This window comes from Salvelinus sp. IW2-2015, unplaced genomic scaffold (assembly GCF_002910315.2).
Source record: "Salvelinus sp. IW2-2015 unplaced genomic scaffold, ASM291031v2 Un_scaffold83, whole genome shotgun sequence".
Taxonomy (NCBI): domain Eukaryota; kingdom Metazoa; phylum Chordata; class Actinopteri; order Salmoniformes; family Salmonidae; genus Salvelinus; species Salvelinus sp. IW2-2015.
In genome coordinates, this window is record NW_019942514.1 from 828,508 (window position 1) to 849,748 (window position 21,241).

The following is a 21,241-nucleotide window of genomic DNA, read 5'->3' on the forward strand; positions in this document are numbered from 1 at the left end:
TACTTGTTCTCCCCACTGTACGTGAATATTGTTTATGACTTGTATAAGCCCACACCATTCTGTTGTTAGGAAACGCACACACAATTCCAACACAGAAAAGCTACTATTTAACATACTCAATTACCCATTTTTGAAAGGAAAACTATTTCTCTCATATTGTAAGTAATACTTCATAGAAATCTGGAAACACTGGGCAGTTACTTTAACGCCCATTGGTATTTCAGCAGCCATTTCAGAGATTCTTTTACATTTGTTTGACTCCGCAACCATTGGCCAGGTGAAAATGTGTCAATCCAAACTGTGGATGAAACCGAGAGGGGGGGGGGGGGTCATAAGGCAGCGGGTACTGTCCTGACACAATGTTGCTTGGTGTACCATCTAGCCTGGCTGTACGCCTGTCTGCCTATACACATGGTCTCCGAGGTGAGAGACAAAAAGCAAGATGGTGGTTGGGCTAAAGCACCGTGGCATTGCGGCCCTCCATCCGGGGCAGCCTGGGGTCCTGCACCGTCCCCATGGTGACCAGCAGCGGACGGCTGTCCTCGGCTTTGGCCGTCGTCGAGCAGCTCAGCGACAGCTGGGTCCCCTCCACTCCTCTCTGGAGGGCCACGGGTGCCGGGGGAGGAGGAGACGGGGGAGGATGGGGGTTGACAGGGTTAGTGTGGTGGTGGTGGGTCGCCTCCAGGGGCAACCCTTGCTCCTGGTAGCCGTAGCCGATGTTCCCGCAGGGGAAGTGGCGAAGTCTGAAGAGGGGGACTGGGGGGAGGGTGGCAGAATCTAACAGGAGCGGGGTAGGGGCAGTGATATCCGAGAAGGTGGCCTGGGGTGGGGGCGGAGGGGGCAAGAGGGGCTTGCAGAGTCCCTGCTGTTGCTGCTGCTGTTGGTGGTGCAGGAGCTGCATCTGCTGTTGTTGATGCTGTTGCTGCTGCGGATGGAAGGGATACGGTGGCTGGAACTGCTGCTGCTTGTGCTGCTGTTGCTGGAGACCCAGGGCCCCCGCCGCCTCGGCCACAGTCCGCCCCTGGTACTCCTGCCCCTCGCCCGGCACCCTCCCACCTCCAACCCCCCCACCCCCACTGCCCATGTCTCCCTGCCTTTGCTGCTGCTGTTGTTGCTGCTGCTTCCTCTGCTGCTGCTGGATGAACCAGGAGCCATAGGTGGGGTTCCACAGGTTGGTGGGCTTCCCATTGTGACCATCCTTATCCTTAGGGTGGCCCTGGGCGAAGGCCAGATTAATGTGGCCCCCCTCTGGGTTGGGCTGCTGGGTGGAGATGGGGGGAGGCGCCTTGGAGGTGGAGATGAAGGAGGTTGCTGTGATGGTGGTCGTGGTGAATGTCTGAGGGTGGGGGTAGGACTGGGGTTGTTGCGCCATCACCTGGTGCTTGGCAGTTTCGGGGGGTTGGCTGGATTGTTTCTCCTCGGAGTCGGGGGCAAAGGGTGGCGGTGCAGGGCCCTCCCCGTCGGGCATCTGAGTGGACACCAGCAGGGGAGAGGCCGTGGGGTCCTCAGGGCGCATGGGCACCCGCTCCTCCTCTTCGGGGAGGGGCCCATATTCCACAGGCAAGGTAACAGTCACCACATCGGGGTCCTGGAGAGGATAGGGGAGCATTAGACACTAACAATGGCAAACAACGTGCAATGGCATCATGAACATTACCGATGTCTGAATTTGTAGAAAATGACATATTTATCAAAGTAGAGTTCAAAATGTCAATTCTAATGCAACCATGATTGACTTCATTTAAGTAGATGACAGAAACAATCCCCAAAAGGAATACAGCTTTAACACACACAGACAGACAGGTTATGAGCTGTATCACATTTTCAAATAGTCATACATAATAAAATAACCTCTTGGCAGTTAAACAGACATTTAATACTTGAGCACAGTTCCAGTGCAGATGGGTGTTGACTCTCGATGTTCACACTCCCTACCTGTAAGCAGTAGTCAATCCTCTCCAAGATGGTGGAGAAGTTGGGCCTGTCCTCCGGTTGATGCTGCCAACTCTGTGTCATTATTCGGTACCTGAAACACATACACACACACATCACACACGACCACAAGCACAATCTAAAACGTTTTCGTCTATTTGAACTTTGCACACATTGACAAACGCATCAGAAAATGTAAAGCCATATTTCCCCCTTTGATGATAAACTTTTGACAGACACAAACTCACGCACACTTTATCAAAAGTGCCGCCTCCCCGTCATAATCCCAGTCGACTGATTTAATACAAATCATTCTGAATGAAGTGTAACATCCCGCTAGTTTGAGTCATCACCGTTGAAAAGTCAGTAGGGGTAAAACGGAATCCTGGGGTACACCCCAAGACAGTGCAAAATCAAGCTTGTTTCTTAATTAGATTTGACTTGCAATCAATACTCCTGTGTAATATTCTTTGGCAATGTGACATGCCTATTGTGAGCCCTTCGTGACGCAGATGAATTGTAACACATGGGAACTGTGTTTATTTTTCAAGGAAAAAACAATCAAAGAATAAAAATGTTGGCTTTTCTGTGGTGATACAAAGGCTAAAACTGACAGCTGGGAGAGTTCAAAAGGAGAATTGGACAATAAAAGCGGTTCGTCATGCATGGAGTGGGCGTGAAAGATCAGTGAGGGGCGAGAGCGTGATGCAAGTCTGAGAAGTTATGGGTATTTTGTGTGTTTGTACGCTTGTATCCATGTGTATATCTGCATGTGCATGAGTGACAACAGTATATTGTAAGTGTGAGGGTGTGTGTGTAATCTGTATGTAACAGAGTAAGTTCCATCCCTATGTGAGTGACAGTTCAGACAGGGACGAAAGTTGACAGTGACAGTTCACTTTCAATCTTAAGAAAGGTGACGTCACCACATGATGGCTCCTAATGCCTCACTAGCACACATCTGCTACATGTGTTTGGGCGGTGTGTGATTGGACTTACACGGGCCCTGGGCAGTTTTTGGGAGGGTCCATCCTTCCCCCGTTGGTGACAAACTCCAACACTTCCTGGTTACTGCGACTGGGATAGGGCATATAGCCCAGAGAGAAGATCTCCCATAGCAAAACCCCAAAGGACCTGAGACAAAGTGGGAGAGAGAGAGGTGGGAGGAAGAAGGAAAGTGAGAGGGGGGGAGTGAGAGGTAGGTGAGGAAGCAAGAGAGGAATCATTTGTATTTAGTTTTTAGACGGGAGAGAGAATGATAAATCTTAAGGGTGATAAGGGCAAAGTGAGGGGTGAAGGAGGGAGGGAGGAAGCCTAGTGGTTAGAGCATTGGGCCAGTAACCGAAAGATTGCTAGATTGAATCCCCGAGCTGACAAGGTAAAAATCTGTCGTCCTGCCCCTGAACAAGGCAGTTAACCCACTGTTCCTAGGCCGTCATTGTAAATAAGAATTTGTTCTTAACTGACTTGCCTAGTTAAATAAAGGTTAACGTTTTTAAAACAATTAAAAAAGGAGGACAGCAGATAGAGTAAAAGAGAGGAGGCTTTCAAAAGGTGAAAAGGAGAAAGTTCCATTGAAGGACGGAAAAAGGGAGGTGGGGTAGACTGGAAGGGTGAAATGAAAGGGAGTGACATTCAAAAGAACTAAGACATCATTGAGAGTGAGTTACAATGGAACGTACCACGTGTCCGTTTTGGAGGTGAAGATCCCCTCCATGAAGGCTTCGGGAGGCATCCACTTCACAGGCAGCATGGCGCGCCCACCCTTTCTGTAGTAGCTCGCCCTGTTTGGAGACAAATCCGTGTACACACACAGGGGGATCTTGTTAGACACGCTGCATGACTTTATTGAAAGCAGAGCAGGTAGAAAAAGAGATGAAAACAGAAAAGAAAGAAAAATAGGAAAATATGGACGCCTACTTAACATTTATTTTTTACATTTGGATCCCTATTAGCTTTTGCAGAAGCTACTCTTCGAGGGGTCCACAAAAAACACAAAACATGACAAGTAACAAAACACTGATAGCCAAATACAACGATATACAAACAATACAACACAAATTATACAAACAATACAACTGAAACATAATGCATGTGTTAGAGTGTGTCTGTGTGAGTGTGTGTTTGTGTCCGCCGTTCCATGAGTTGTTTTTTAAAGGTAATAGGAGATGGTAGGGAGGTCCATGCAATCATGACTGTATTAAACTGTGCATTGCCGTGTATTCGTTTTGGACTTGGGGACTGTGAAGAGACTCCTCCTGGTGGCATGTCTTGTAGGGTTTAGTTTATTAAGATCCCCAATAGCTACTGCCAATGCAGCAGCTACTCTTCCAAGGGTCCACATAAAACGTACAAATAAATGACAAATAAAATAAGAGTTATACATAGGAAAGACACCAAGAGATTATTAAGAGTTGAGGTCAGGGCTCTGTGCAGGCCAATCAAGTTCTTCAACACCGATCTCGACAAACCATTTCTGTATGGACCTCGCTTTGTGCACAGAGGCATTGTCATGCGGTAACAGGAAAGGGCCATCCTCAAACTTTTGCCACAAAGTTGGAAGCACAGAATTGTCTAGAATGTAATTGTGTGCTGTAGCATTAAGATTTCTCTTCACTGGAACTAAGGGGCCTAGCCTGAACCATGAAAAACAGTCCCAGACCATTATTCCTCCTCCACCAAACTTTACAGTTGGCACTATGCATTGGGGCAGGTAGCATTCTGCTAGCATCCGCCAAACCCAGATTCATCCACCGGACTGCCAGATGGAGAAGCGTGATTCATCACTCCAGAGAATGTGTTTCCAATGCTCCAGATTCCAATGGCGTCAAGCTTTACACCACTCCGGCCGAAGCTTGGCATTGCGCATTGTGATCTTAGGCTTGTGTGCGGCAGCTCGGCCATGGAAACCCATTTCATGAAGCTCCCGACGAACAGTGGTTGTGCTGATGCTGCTTCCACAGGCAGTTTGGAACTCGGTAGTGAGTGTTGCAACTGAGGACAGATTATTTTTACTAGCTACGCGCTTCAGCATTTGGCGGTCCCGTTCTGTGAGCTTGTGTGGCCTATAACTTTGCGGCTGAGCCGTTGTCGTTTCCACTTCAAAATAACAGCACTTACAGTTGACCAGGGCAGCTCTAACAGGACAGAAAATTGATGAACTGACTTGTTTGAAAGGTGGCATCCTATGACGGTGCCACGTTGAAAGTCACTGAGCTCTTCATTAAGGCTATTCTACTGCCAATGTTTGTCTATGAGGATTGCATGGCTGTGTGCTCAATTTTATACACCTGTCAGAAACRGGTATGGCTGAAATACCCGAATCCACTCATTTGAAGGAGTATCCACATACTTTTGTATATACTGTATAGTGTACATATTAATATTCCTATATACAGTACAGTTAAATCAGATCTTTAGAAAGAGCAGAGGCGCTATGATACAATGTTTTTTTTATTTTTCATTTTTCATTTAAACTTGCTTTTTGCCTAAGTGACCTCTGGTGGCAGAGCATTCAACAATGACATGGCTGTATGCATAACTGAACGACGCATTAAGTCTGTTATTGGTTTGGGTACCATGAAGAAACACATAGTGGTATGTCTGGTGGGGTATCTATGTCTGATTGAAGTGTATGCAAATACAGCTGAAGTCGGAAGTTTACATACACTTAGGTTGGAGTCATTAAAACTTGTTTTTCAACCACTCCACAAATTTCATGTTAACAAACTACAGTTTTGGCAAGTCGGTTACGACATCTACTTTGTGCATGACACAAGTAATTATTCCAACAATTGTTTAAAGACAGATTATTTCACTTATCACTGTATCACAATTCCAGTGGGTCAGTAGTTTACATACACTAAGTTGACTGTGCCTTTAAACAGCTTGGAAAATTCCAGAAAATGATTTCATGGCTTTAGAAGCTTCTGAATTCAAGGCCTACCTTCAAACTCAATGCCTCTTTGCTTGACATCATGGGAAAATCAAAAGAAATCAGCCAAGACATCAGAAAAAAAATTGTAGACCTCCACAAGTCTGGTTAATCCTTGGGAGCAATTTCCAAATGCCTGAAGGTACCACGTTCATCTGTACAAACAATAGTACACAAGTATAAACACTATGGGACCCTTCAGCAGTCATACCGCTCAGGAAGGAGATGTGTTTTGTCTCCTAGGGATGAACGTACTTTGGTGCGAAAAGTGCAAATCAATCCCAGAACAACAGCAAAGGACCTTGTGAAGATGCTGGAGGAAACAGGTACAAAAGTATCTATATCCACAGTAAAATGAGTCCTATATCGATATAACCTGAAAGGCCGCTCAGCAAGGAAGAAGCCACTGCTCCAAAACCACCATAAAAAAGCCAGACTACGCTTTGCAACTGCACATGGGGACAAAGATTGTACTTTTTGGTGAAATGTCCTCTGATTTGATGAAACAAAAATAGAACTGTTTGGCCATAATGACCATCGTTATGTTTGGAGGAAAAAGGGGGAGGTTTGCAAGCTGAAGAACACCATCCCAACCGTAAAGCACGGGGGTGGCAGTATTATGTTGTGGGGGTGCTTTGTTGCAGGAGGGACTGGTGCACTTCACAAAATAGATGGCTTCATGAGGATGGAAAAATTATGTAGATATATTGAATCAACATCTCAAGACATCAGTCAGGAAGTTAAAGCTTGGTCTCAAATGGGTCTTCCAAATGGACAATGACCCCAAGCATACTTCCAAAGTTGTGGCAAAATGGCTTAAGGACAACAAAGTCAAGGTATTGGAGTGGCCATCACAAAGCCCTGACCTCACTCCTATAGAATCTTTTGGGGCAGAACTGAAAAAGTGTGTGCGAGCAAGGAGCCCTACAAACCTGACTCCGTTACACCAGCTCTGTCAGGAGAAATGGGCCAAAATTCACCCAACTAATTGTGGGAAGCATGCGGAAGGCTACCCGAAACAAGTTAAACAATTTAAAGGCAAAGCTACCAAATCCTAATACTGAGTGTATGTAAACTTCTGATCCACTGGGAATGTGATGAATGAAATAAAAGCTGAAATAAATCATTCTCTCTACGATTATTCTGACATTTCACATTCTTAAAATAAAGTGGCGATACTAACTGACCTAAGACTGGTAATTTTTACTCGGATTAAATGTCAGGAACTGTGAAAAGCTGAGTTTAAATGTATTTGGCTCAGGTGTATGTGAACTTCCGACTTCAACTGTATATTATATAAGTGGTTAGGCATTTTAAACACACAATTGTTTCTTATAAAGACTAGAAGAGAAGTCGTCAATTTCTACTCAACCGTCAGTCATGAAAGACTATAATGCATGTTGCTTTGTTTTGAGCCAAGTGCAGCCTTTCTTTGCTGAAACTGACCATATTACTGGACAGTAATCAAGATGGGACAAGACCAAAGCCTGAACAACTWGTACAATTGATCTTTGTGTAAAAAAAAAAAAAAAATGCAGAATCAATTTTTATTACAGACATACCTCTCCCCATCTTCACAACAACTTTGTCAATATGACTTTACCATGATAACGGACCATCCACTGTTACTCCTAGGAGTTCAGTTTCTTCAACTATGCTCAACTGCAGTTTAGGTTTAGGTCTAGAATGCTTTGAACCAAATACAATGCTTTGGGTTTTAGATGTATTTCAGACCAGTTTATTGTTAATTACCCATTCTGACAATGACTGTAACTCCTTGCTAAGAGTCTCAGTGAGCTCACCCAAGCTGTCCCGCATGGGTCGATTCTGAGTCTTGTTTACTGTTTTCATTAAAAATATTGACTTATCTGTAAAAAATATATATACAGTACCTGCACTTGTATGCCGATGACACTGTTGTGTATGCTATTGCCCCCACGGTTGACCAGGCTCTATCTGAACTACAGTCTGCCTTCATTGTATTACAGAAACACTTTATTGACCTGAAATGAGTACTGAATGCAGGTTAAACTAAGCATATATTGTTCTGTAGAGGGCATAAAAATCTGTCTTTAATTAGCATATTGATGAGTTAGTTAAGGAGCTGATAATAAAAATGGGCTTCTTCAATAGAAGAAAAGAGCCTCTCGCTGAATAGTAGAAAGCAGATTATTCAGTCGATGTTCCTATTGGTCCTAGACTATGACTGAAATTCACATTATCTATATGAACGCAGCTGCCACTTCATTAAAGCCGTTAGATACAGTTTATCATAGCGCACTGGGCTTTATTACGGGCAACAATTTTAGCATTCATCATTGCAATCTCTACCAGAAAGTTGGTTGGCACTCTTTGATGTCACGTCGGTTGATACATGGCTATGTTTTCAGTTATAAAGCCCTTTAACAAAATGTCCCACTGTACCAAACATCATTACTAAACTTTAGACATACGAGTTACCACACCTGGTCTGTGGCCTGAATGCAAAGCGCTATGTCTGGAGAAAACCAGGCACAGCTCATCGCCCATCTAACACCATCCCTACTGTGAAGCATGGTGGTGGCAGCATCATGCTATGGGGATGTTTTTCAGCTGCAGGGACTGGGACACTGGTAAAGGTAGAGGGAACAATGAATGGAGAAAAATACAGACCAATCCTTAATGAGAACCTGCTTCAGAGTGCAAATGACTTTAGACTGGGGCGAAGTTTTGGGACAGTCCCACTCTTTACATATTTTGTCATGTTTGGATAGAGGTGAAATGTAAATGAGAGAGTGCTGAAATAGCAGTAGGCCGGACTCGACCCATGCTTGCAGCAGTATATTGTACATGTGCTCGAGAGGCAGCAACCCAGACAGCCAGACCATCCCAGACCACAAAAGTATACCTTCATAGTAGCTGGGTTTAAAGAGTTTGTGTGATGGCAGTACCTGTAAATGTCCCTGGCCATTCCAAAGTCCCCTATCTTGGCCACTCTCCCCTGTCCTTTGGTGGTCAGCAGGCAGTTCCGAGCTGCAATGTCCCTGCAAAGTGACAAGACAAGAAGAACCTTACAGAGGTGAGTGTGTGTGTTCAAATCCAATCACATTTCATTGGTCACGTACACATATTTAGCAGATATTATTGCAGATGTAGCAAAATGCTTGTGTTCCTAGCTCCAACAGTGCAGTAGTATCTAACAATTCACCTAATGCAAGACAATGCTAGACCTCATGTGGCTGGAGTGTGTCAGCAGTTCCTGCAAGAGGAAGGCATTGATGCTATGGACTGGCCCGCCCGTTCCCCAGACCTGAATCCAATTGAGCACATCTGGGACATCATGTCTCGCTCCATCCACCAACGCCACGTTSCACCACAGACTGTCCAGGAGCTGGCGGATGCTTTAGTCCAGGTCTGGGAGGAGATCCCTCAGGAGACCATCCGCCACCTCATCAGGAGCATGCCAGGCGTTGTAGGGAGGTCATAMAGGCACGTGGAGGCCACACACACTACTGAGCCTCATTTTGACTTGTTCTAAGGACATTACATCAAAGTTGGATCAGCCTGTAGTGTGGTTTTCCACTTTAATTTTGAGTGTGACTCCAAATCCAGACCTCCATGTGTTGATAAATTTGATTTCCATTGATAATTTTTGTGTGATTTTATTGTCAGCACATTCAACTATGTAAAGAAAAAAGKATTTAATAAGAATATTTCATTCATTCATTTCTAGGATGTGTTATTTTAGTGTTCCCTTTATTTTTTTGAGCAGTGTATATATATTTTTTAAAGGGGTGGATCAGCTTTAATATTGCGGTTCGATCCCGGGCTGTATCATAACCGGTCGTGATCGAGAGTTCCATATGGCGGGCACAACTGGCCCTGCGTCATCTGGGTTAGGGGAGGGTTTGGCCGGGGTAGGCCGTTATTGTAAATAATAATTTGTTCTTAACTGACTTGCCTAGTTAAATACATTTAAAATAAAATAAAAATGATGACAGAAAAGAGCTTCTGGATATCAGGACAGCGATTACTCTCCTCGTACTGGGCAAAGATTTTTTCTTTAACGTGTCTGATGCAAAGCATCCTTCGCATGAAAAAGAGACGGAGATATCGGGGTCGTAGGTCGGGGTGCCTTGTAAGGATCTGATGGCGCGTGGGTCACCTGCCTATTAGCCAACGTACATTCATTGGATAACAAAATAGATGAGCTACGATCACGAATATTCTACCAGCGGGACATTAAAAGCTGAAATATTTTATGTTCGACATGGATAAAATACAGCTGGCGGGTTTTACGCTGCATCGGCAAGATAGAACAGCTGCCTTCGGTAAGACAAGGGGTGGCGGTCTGTGTATATTTGTAAACAACAGCTGGTGCACGATATCTAATACTAATATATAGTCTCTAGGTTTTGCATCTCATGATAAGCTGTAGACCACCCTATTTACCAAGAGAGTTTATCTATATTTTTCGTAGCTGTCTATTTCCCACCACAAACCGATGCTGGCACTTAGACCGCACTCAAAAAGCTGTATAAGGCCATAAGCAAACAGGAAAACGCTCATCCAGAGGCGACGCTCCTTTTGACGAGGGACTTTAATGCAGGGAAACTTAAATCCGTTTTACCTAATTTCTACCAGCATGTTAAATGTGCAACCAGAGGGGAAAAAAACTCTAGACCACCTTTACTCCACACACAGAGATGCATACAAAGCTCTCCCTCGCCCTCTATTTGGCAAATGTGACCATAATTATATCCTCCTGATACCTGCTTACAAGCAAAAACTAAAGCAGGAAACACCAGTGACTCGGTCAATAAAGAAGTGGTCAGATGACGCAGATGCTAAGCTACAGGACTGTTTTGCTAGCAGAGACTGAAATATGTTCCGGGATTCTTCCGATGGCATTGAGGAGTACACCACATCAGTCACTGGCTTCATCAATAAATGCATCGATGACGATGTCCCCACAGTGACCGTACGTACATATCCCAACCAGAAGCCATGGATTACAGGCAAAATCCGCACTGAGCTAAAGGGTAGAACTAGTGCTTTCAAGGAGCGGGACCTTAACCCGAATGCTTATAAGAAATCCCGCTATGCCCTCCGATGAATCATCAAACATGCAAAGCATCAATAGAGGACTAAGATCGAATTATACTACACCACCTCCGACGCTCGTCGGATGTGGCAAGGCTTGCAAACTACTAAAGACTACAAAGGGAAGCACAGCCGAGAGCTGCCGAGTTACAGGAGCCTACCAGACGAGCTAAATTACTTCTATGCTTGCTTCGAGGCTCGCAACACTGAAGCATGAGAGCATCAGCTGTTCCGGACGACTGTGTGATCACGCTCTCCGTAGCCGATGTAAGTAAGACCTTTAAACAGGTCAACATTCACAATGCCGCAGGGCCAGATGGATTACCAGGACGTGTACTCCGAGCATGCGCTGACCAACTGGCAAGTGTCTTCACTGACCTTTTCAACCCTTCCCTAACTGAGTCTGTAATACCAACATGTTTCAAGCAGACCACCATAGTCCCTGTGCCCAAGATCACTAAGGTAACCTGCCTAAATGACTACCGGCCCGTAGCGCTCACGTCTATAGCCATGAAGTGCTTTGAAAGGCAGGTCATGGCTCACATTGACACCATTTTCCCAGAAACCCTAAACCCTCTCCAATTTGCATACCGCCCTAACAGATCCACAGATGATGCAATCTCTATTGTGATTGTCTCCACCCCCTCCAAGTGTCGCTCATTTTCCCCACGGTGCAGGGTTTTTCTTCGTGTAGAAGAAGGACAAGACCCTGCGTCCGTGCATTGACTACCGGGGTCTTAATGATATAACGATCAAGAATCATTATCCCCTACCCCTCCTCTCCTCGGCCTTCGAACCACTCCAGGGAGCCACCATTTTTTCCAAACTGGACCTTCGGAATGCCGACCACCTGGTTTGGATACGCGAAGGAGATGAGTGGAAGACAGCCTTTAATACAGCCAGTAGACATTATGAGTACCAGGTCATGCCGTTTGGACTCACCAACGCCCCCCGCTGTTTTTTAGGCTCTGGTAAACGATGTACTCCGGGACATGCTAAACCGTTTCATGTTCGTTTACCTTAACGACATCCTGTTTTTTCCCCGGTCTGCCCAAGAACACGTTCTTCATGTCAGACAAGTCCTTCAGCATCTCCTGGAGAACCAATTGTTTGTGAAGGCCGAGAAATGTGAGTTTCACCGCTCAACGATCTCCTTTCTAGGATATGTCATCGCTGATGGAAATGTCCAAATGGATCAGGAAAAAGTGAAAGCGATGGTGGAGTGGCCTCAGCCTATGTCCAGGGTGCAGTTGCAACGTTTCCTGGGGTTCGCTAATTTCTACCGCCGTTTCATTCGGGGCTACAGCACTCCAGCGACCCCCCTCTCGGCACTCACCTCCCCAAAAGTACCGTTCACATGGTCTCCAGCGGTTGACAAAGCCTTTGTGGACCTGAAACATTGGTTCACCACAGCCCCCATCCTCGTCCATCCGGATCCATCCCGTCAATTTGTGGTAGAGGTTGATGCTTCTGATGTTGGAGTGGGGGCCATCCTGTCCGGCAGAGAGGAACTATGACGTTGGCAACAGAGAACTCCTGGCTGTCAAGTTTGCGCTGGAGGAGTGGAGGCATTGGCTGGAAGGAGCAGAACAGCTCTTTGTGGTCTGGACGACCATAAAAATGTGGAATATCTCAGTACAGCCAAGCGCCTTAACTCCAGGCAGGCCCGGTGGGCTTTATTGTTCACCAGATTTAACTTCACCATTTTCTACCGCCCAGGGTACAAAAACGTGAAGCCAGACGCCCTCTCCTGCATATACAGTTCCTCTGCCACAACCTCGGTCTCCGAAACCATTCTTCCGCCCAATGTTCCCAGCCAGAACCTGAAGGGGGCCCAGCTAACCGGTTATTTGTTCCTAACTCAATCTGGTCCCGGGTCCTGGAATGGGCTCATTCCTCAAGGCTGACCTGTCATCCAGGTTCCCGTCGTACCCTAGCCTTCATCCGACAATGTTTCTGGTGGCCCACAGTGGTTCCTGACATTTCTGCATTCGTCACCGCGTGCTCAGATCAAGACTCTACGGCAAGCTTCTTTTAAACCACTACCTGTCCCTCATCGTCCCTGGTCCATATATCTCTCTGGACTTTGTCACTGGGCTCCCTCCGTCTGATGGCAACACTGTTACTCTGATGGTTGTGGATCGATTCTCCAAGGCCGCCCATTTCATCCCTACCCCCAAACTACCCTCTGCCAAGGAGACGACCCAGCTTATGGTGCAGCACATCTTCCGGATCCATGGACTCACGGTGGACATGGTCTCCGACCGGGGTCCTCAGTTCTCGTCTCAGTTCTGGAAGGCGTTCTGCACCCTTATTGGGTCGTTGGCCAGCCTGTCCTCCAGATTTCATCCCCAATTTAACGGCCAGTCGGAGCGAGCCAACCAGGACCTAGAAACCACCCTGAGATGCCTGGTCTCAACCAACCCCACTACCTGGAGCCGATAACTGGTCTGGGTGGAGTATGCCTGGAACACCCAGTTCGGCCACAGGACTCTCTCCTTTTGAGTGCTCTTTGGGGTATCAACCTCCACTCTTCCCGGAACAAGAGCAGGAGATCAGCGTACCCTCGGCCCAGATGTTTGTCCGCCGCTGTCGACGTACCTGTAAAAGAGCTCAGGCGGTACCCTCCCCGTACCCTCCTTATTCACCCTACCTTCCTTGTGTCTAGGATTAAGCCTGTGTCTCACAGTCCTTTGTCTTCTGTTTCTAGGCTCATCCCTCCCCCTGGGTCATCGATGGCCAGCCAGCGTATACGGTGTGACGCCTCCTGAGGGTTCGACCACGGGGCAGGGTTTTGGGAGGGTTATTTTTCTGGCACCACTCCGTCAGGGCCCTCACCACCTACCTGTTGGCTGTCTTGTCATTGTTGGTAATCAGGCCTACTACTGTTGTGTTGACTGCGAACTTGATGATTGACTGCGTGCGTGGCCACGCAGTCATGGGCGAACAGGGAGTACAGGAGACCAGGGACGATAAGGGACAGGTAGTGGTTTAAAAGAAGCTTGCCGTAGAGTCTTGATCTGAGCACGCGGTGACGAATGAGCATGCACCCTTGTGGGGCCCCTGTGTTGAGGATCAGCGTAGTGGAGGTATTGTTTCCTACCTTCACTACATGGGGGCGGCCCGTCAGCAAGTCCAGAACACAGTTGCACAGGTCGGGGTTCAGACCCAGGGCGCGAGCTTAATGATGAGCTTGGAGGGTACTATAGTGTTGAAGGCTGAGCTTTAGTCAATAAACAGCATTCTTACATTGCTATTCCTCTTGTCCAGATAGGGAAATGTGCAGTGTGACTGTGACTTTTTGTGAACGGGTGGTGTACCTAATAAACTGTCCGGTGAGTGCATGTGGACACCCATATGTTGTTGAGGTTTGAGAAAGTGTTTGCAATTGTTTGAGAGGGTGTGAATGTGGGGGACTGTGTCTTTGTGTGTGTGTGTTTGTGCGTGCGTACGTTTGTGTGCTGGTATGTATGTGGGTAAGTGGGTAAAATGAGTTTGTGAGAAAGAGTATGCGTCTGTCACTGCATATTGTGCTGGTTTGACTATATGTGAACACTATGTGCACACACTTACACTATATATACAATAGTATGTGGACACCCCTTCTAATGAATGGATTTGGATATTTCAGCCAGGTATATAAAATTGAGCACACAGCCATGCAATCTCCATAGACAAACATTAGCTGTAGAATGGCCTTACTGAAGAGCTCAGTGACTTTCAACATGGCACCGTCATAGGATGCCACCTATCCAACAAGTCAGTTCGTCAAATTTCTGCCCTGCTGTTATAGCAGCAAATGGGGGACCAACTCCGTATTAAGGCCCATGATTTTGGAATGAGATGTTCGACAAGCAGGTGTCCACATACTTTTGGTCATGTAGTGTAAGTCCATGTATGTTTTTCTACCATAGTTGGCCTACCGGTGTATAAACTGGTTCTCCTCCAGGTATTGGCATCCCTGTGCGATATCTCTGGCCACGTTGAGCAGGTCCACCATGGAGAGACTAGAGGGGTGCTCCTATAGAGACATACCAGACAGAGAGGGAGAGATCAGACTCATACATATAGAGAGACAGATAGAGAGATACAGACAGGTGGGCAGATAGACAGACGGATGTACTGAAGAGCAGAGCAGCCAAACACTTTTGTTGTTCTTCTGTTAGCTTTCAGACTGAAATATTTTAGTCTACTCAATAAAATACCCCTACACTCAAGGTTATTGAGGGGTTCTTTGTCAGTGGTGAAGAAAACAGCATACATTTGAAGCTGGTCCATGCTGGTCTATTTTTTATTTATTTTATTTATATCACATTTTTTTGACCAGGTAGGCTAGTGGAGAACAAGTTCTCATTTACAACTGCGACCTGGCCAAGATAAAGCAAAGCAGTTCGGCACATACAACAACACAGAGTTACACATGGAGTAAACAAACATACAGTCAATAATATAGTAGGAAAAAAAGTATACAGTCGTGGCCAAAAGCAAGCATTTCATAAGTGTCAAAAGCTTTTATTGACAATTACATGAAGTTGATGCAAAGAGTCAATATTGCTGTCAATTAACTTCTGGGCCACACCATGACTGATGGCAGCCCATTCTTGCATAATCAATGCTTGAAGTTTGTCAGAATTTGTTGGTTTTTGTTTGTCCACCCGCCTCTTGAGGATTGACCACAAGTTCTCAATGGGATTAAGGTCTGGGGAGTTTCCTGGCCATGGACCCAAAATATCGATGTTTTGTTCCCCGAGCCACTTAGTTATCACTTTTGCCTTATGGCAAGGTGCTCCATCGTCCCTGATGTTTTTCCTGTAGAGAAGTGGCTTCTTTGCTGCCCTTCTTGACACCAGGCCATCCTCCAAAAGTCTTTGCATCTGCACGCACAGTGAGGCGATCACACCTGCCTGCTACCATTCCCGAGCAAGCTCTGTACTGGTGGTGCCCCGATCCCGCAGCTAAATCAACTTTAGGGGACGGTCCTGGCACTTGCTGGACTTTCTTGGGCGTGCTGAAGCCTTCTTCACAACAATTGAACCGCTCTCATTGAAGTTCTTGATGATCCGATAAATGGTTGATTTAGGTGCAATCTTACTGGCAGCAATATCCTTGCCTGTGAAGCCCTTTTTGTGCAAAGCAATGATGACGGCACGTGTTCTTACAGGTAACCATGATTGACAGAGGAAGAACAATGATTCCAAGCACACCCTCATTTTGAAGCTTCCAGTCTGTTATTCGAACTCAATCAGCATGACAGAGTGATCTCCAGCCTTGTCCTCGTCAACACTCACACCTGTGTTAACTTCTACCGAGTCAGAAACCCGGATCCGGGAGCACCCCCACCCCCCACCAGTAAAAAAGCTGAATAGCATAGCTAGCATAGCGTCACAAGTAAATAGTAGCATCTAAATATCATTCAATCACAAGTCCAAGATACCAGATGAAAGATCCCCTTCTTGTGAATCCAGCAATCATTTCTGATTTTTAAAATGTTTTACAGGGAAGACACAATATGTAAATCTATTAGCTAACCACGTTAGCAAAAGACACCATTTTTCTTTGTCCACCATTTTTTCTCTCCACCAGTAGCTATCACCAATTCGGCCAAATAAAGATATTGATAGCCACTAACCAAGAAAAACCTCATCAGATGACAGTCTGATAACATATTTATTGTATAGGATAGTTTTTGTTAGAAAAATGTGCATATTTCAGGTAGAAATCATAGTTTACAATTGCACCCACCATCACAACTCGACTAGAATAAATACAGAGAGCAACGTGTATTACCAATTTACTCATCAAAAACATTTCATAAAAATAGACAAAGCATAGCAATGGAAAGACACAGATCTTGTGAATTCAGACAATATTTCAGATTTTCTAAGCGTTTTACAGCGAAAACACAATAAATCGTTATATTAGCATACCACATGTGCAAACGTTACCCCAGCATGAATCCAAGGCAACGGGAGCGATAACGTTATGATCACCAAAATATATAAATTTTTTCACTAACCTTCTCAGAATTCTTCCGATGACACTCCTGTAACATCATATTACAACATACATATAGAGTTTGTTCGAAAATGTGCATATTTAGCCACAAAAAAACGTGGTTATACAATGAGAATAGTAGCAAAACTGGCCTGAAAATGTCGGGCGCTATCTTTGAGAGTGATCTAGTCTAATCGATAGCTAATCATAAACTTGACAAAAAAATACAGGGTTGACAGGAATCGAAAGACAAATTAGTTGTTAATGCAATCGCTGACTTACATTTCAAAATTATCCTTACTGTGCAATACCGGGTCCGCCAAGCGAAGCTACACATAACAAAATGGCGATATATGCGTTTAAAAATTTTCAAACAGAACAGCGATTTATCATCATAAATAGTTTTTGTGAGCTGTTCTTCCATCAGAATCTTGGCCAATGTATCCTTTTCCGGTCTAATCGTCTTTTGGTCGAAAGATGTCCTCTTGTCCCGTCGAAATGGCCAATAACGTTCGGTATGTACAGGAAACGTGCCCAGCTCATGGAAGGGTGTCACAAATAAATGCCTCAAAATCGCACTAAACGGATATAAATTGCTATAAACGGTTTAAATTAACTACCTTATGATGTTTTTAACACCTATAACAAGTAAAAACATGACCGCCGATATATTACTGGCTAAACCAAGGCTTGGAAAGAGGTCGGTCCAACGTCCTTCTCGCGTCGAGCGCAGGGTCCAAAGGAAAGCTACTTCCGGTCTTTTGTGTTTTATACGGGCCCTGATTGCGCAATCGACTCCATTCAATTGTCACCACTTACTGACATCTAGAGGAAGGTGTAGGCATGTGTTTGTATCCTCATAGCATTCACGGGACATTAAAACTGACCTGGGACCAGAGGCCAAGATTTCTGAAATCTCACTCCCTGTCAGGAAAAGTGCTGTAGATAGAGTTCTGTTCCACTCAGAGACATAATTCCAACGGTTATAGAAACTAGAGAGTGTTTTCTATCCAATAATAACAATAATATGCATATTGTACGAGCAAGAATTGACTACTAGGCAGTTTAATTTGGCAATGTCAAAAAAAATAAGTGCTCAGCACCCCTATTATGACAAAAGATTAACGAGCGAATCACTGACATGATGTCAGCTGGTCCTTTTGTGGCAGGGCTGAAATGCAGTGGAAATGTGTTTTGGGATTCAGTTCATTTGCATGGCAAAGAGGGACTTTGCAATTAATTGCAATTCATCTGATCACTCTTCATAACATTCTGGAGTATATGCAAATTGCCATCATACAAAATGAGGCAGCAGACTTTGTGAAAATGTATATTTGTGTCATTCTCAAAACTTGGCCACGACTGTATATACAGTGTGTGCAAATGAGGTAAGATAAGGGAGGTAAGGCAATAAAGTAGGCCATAGTGGCGAGGTAATTACAATATAGCAAATTAAACAATGGAGTGATAAATGTGCAGAAGATGAATGTGCAAGTAGAGGTACTGGGGTGCAAAGAAGCAAAATAAATAAATAAATAAATACAGTATGGGGATGAAGTAGTTAGATGGGCTGCTCTGACAGCTGGTGCTTGAAGTTAGTGAGGGACATAAGAGTCTCCGGCTTCAGCGATTTTTGCAGTTCGTTCCAGTCATTGGCAGCAGAGAACTGGAAGGAAAGGCGGCCAAAGGAGGAATTTGCTTGGGGGTGACCAGTGAAATATACCTGCTGGAGCGCGTGCTGCGGGTGGGCTGCTATGGTGACCAGTGAACTGAGATAAGGGGTTTACCTAGCAAAGACTTGTAGATGACCTGGAGCCAGTGTGTTTGGCGACGAGTATGAAGCGAGGGCCAGCCAACGAGAGCGTACAGGTCGCAGTGGTGGGTAGTATATGGGGCTTTGGTGACAAAACAGATGGCACTGTGATAGACTGCATCCAATTTGTTGAGTAGAGTGTTGGAGGCAATTTTGTAAATGACATCGCCAAAGTCGAGGATCAGTAGGATAGTCAGTTTTACGAGGGTATGTTTGGCAGCATTAGTGAAGGATGCTTTGTTGTGAAATAGGAAGCCAATTCTAGATTTAATTTTGGATTGGAGATGCTTAATGTGGGTCTGGAAGGAGAGTTTACAGTCTAACCAGACACCTAGGTATTTGTAGTTGTCCACATATTCTAGTTCAGAACTGTCCAGAGTAGTGATGCTGAACGGGCGGGCAGGTGCGGGCAGCGATCAGTTGAAGAGCATGCATTTAGTTTTACTTGCATTTAAGAGCAGTTGGAGGCCACGGAAGGAGAGTTGCATGGCATTGAAGCTCGTCTGGAGGTTAGTTAGCACAGTGTCCAAAGAAGGGCCAGAAGTATACAGAATGCGTCTATGCTGGTCCATGCTGTTCTATGCTTGTCTGGCCGACCAGCATGGTCTAGCTGGTTATGCTGGCAGACCAGCATGGTTAAGCTGGTCAAGCTGGTCTGACCAGCATGGTCTAGCTGGTTATTCTGGCAGACCAGCCATCGTTGTGTTTTCACTGGTGACCAGCCTTCGCTGTGTTTTCGCTGGTGACCAGTCTTCGCTGTGTTTCCGCTGGTGACAAGACTTTGTTGTGTTTTTGATGGTGGCCAGCCTTCGTTGTGTTTTGGACACTTGTGACCATAATAAGTCATACTATGCTGGCTTGCAAAGTGATGTTTTATTACTATTGGAATCCAGCCAGAGTTGATTCTGACAATCTGCATCCAGAATGACTGCCAGGGTTAGAAATATGAATAAATGAGAATACCTAAACCATCGAAACTGTAACAACTGTAGTGGGTAATATTTATCACACAGTATATGATGTTATATATGCATATCTCACATTCGACCCATAATAAGACTATGTCATTTGTATGTTAACAAAGTCTATTAACATTTTTATTTTGGCCTCCCGAGTGGCGTAGCGGTCTAAGGCACTGCATTGTAGTGTGGCGGCGTCACAACCGGTTGTGACCGGGAGTCCCATAGGGCGGCGCAAAATTGGCCCAGCGTCGTCCAGGTTAGTGGAAGGTTTGGCTGGGGGGGCTTTACTTGGCTCATTGCGCTCCAGCAACTCCTTGTGGCGGGCTGGGCACCTGCAAGCTGACTTGGTCATCAGTTTAACTGTGTTTCCTCTGACACATTGGTGTGGCTGGCTTCTGGGTTAAGCGAGCGGGTGTTAAGAAGTGCGGCTTGGCAGGTCATGTTTCGGAGGACGCATGACTCAACCATCGCCTCTCCCGAGCCCATTGGGGAGTTGCAGCGCTGACACAAGATTGTAATTGGAAAGCAATTGGATATCCCGACATTTTGGAGAAAAAGGGGGGTAAAAAAAGATAAACAGTACCAGTCAAAAGTTTGAACACACCTATTCATTCAAGGGTTTTTCTTTATTTTTACTATTTTCTAAATTGTAGAATAATAGTATAGACTGCGACCTGGACAACACTATGAAATAACACAAATGGAATCATTTAGTAACCAAAAAAGTGTTGGCACTGTGATAGGATGGCACTGTGATAGACTACACCCAGTTTGCTGAGTAGAGTGTTGGGAGCTATTTTGTAAATGACATCGCCGAAGTCAAGGATCGGTAGGATAGTCAGTTTTACGAGGGTATGTTTGGCAACATGAGTGAAGGAGGCTTTGTTGCAGAATAGGAAGCCGATTCTAGATTTAATTTTGGATTGGAGATGCTTAATGTGAGTCTGGAAGGATAGTTTACAGTCTAACCAGACACCTAGGTATTTGTAGTTGTCCACATATTCTAGGTCAGAACCGTCCAGAGTAGTTATGCTAGTCGGGCGGGAGAGTGCAGGCAGCAATTAGTTGAAGAGCATGCCCTTAGTTTTACTAGCATTTAAAAGCAGTTGGAGGCCACGGAAGGAGTGTTGTATGGCATTGAAGCCCGTCTGGAGGTTAGTTAGCACAGTGCCTAAAGAAGGGCCAGATGTATACAGAATGGTGTCATCTGCATAGAGGTGGATCAGAGAATCACCAGCAGCAAGAGCGACATCATTGATATACACTGCTCAAAAAAATTAAGGGAACACTAAAATAACACATCCTAGATCTGAATGAATTAAATATTCTTATTAAATACTTTTTTCTTTACATAGTTGAATGTGCTGACAACAAAATCACACAAAAATGATCAATGGAAATCAAATGTATCAACCCATGGAGGTCTGGATTTGGAGTCACACTCAAAATTAAAGTGGAAAACCACACTACAGGCTGATCCAACTTTGATGTAATGTCCTTAGAACAAGTCAAAATGAGGCTCAG

General features: G+C 45.2%; 1 protein-coding gene across 1 annotated transcript in view; it reads right to left on the bottom strand.

Annotated features, from left to right (window-relative positions):
- Positions 1 to 454: 454 nt before the first annotated feature.
- LOC112068062 (ALK tyrosine kinase receptor-like) overlaps positions 455 to 21,241 on the bottom strand; it is an 81,662-nt gene continuing 60,875 nt past the window's right edge. The window contains 6 exon segments of the mRNA XM_070438008.1: positions 455 to 1,588; positions 1,936 to 2,026; positions 2,932 to 3,066; positions 3,615 to 3,716; positions 8,797 to 8,889; positions 14,872 to 14,969. Coding sequence (XP_070294109.1) covers positions 455 to 1,588; positions 1,936 to 2,026; positions 2,932 to 3,066; positions 3,615 to 3,716; positions 8,797 to 8,889; positions 14,872 to 14,969 — 1,653 coding nt within the window.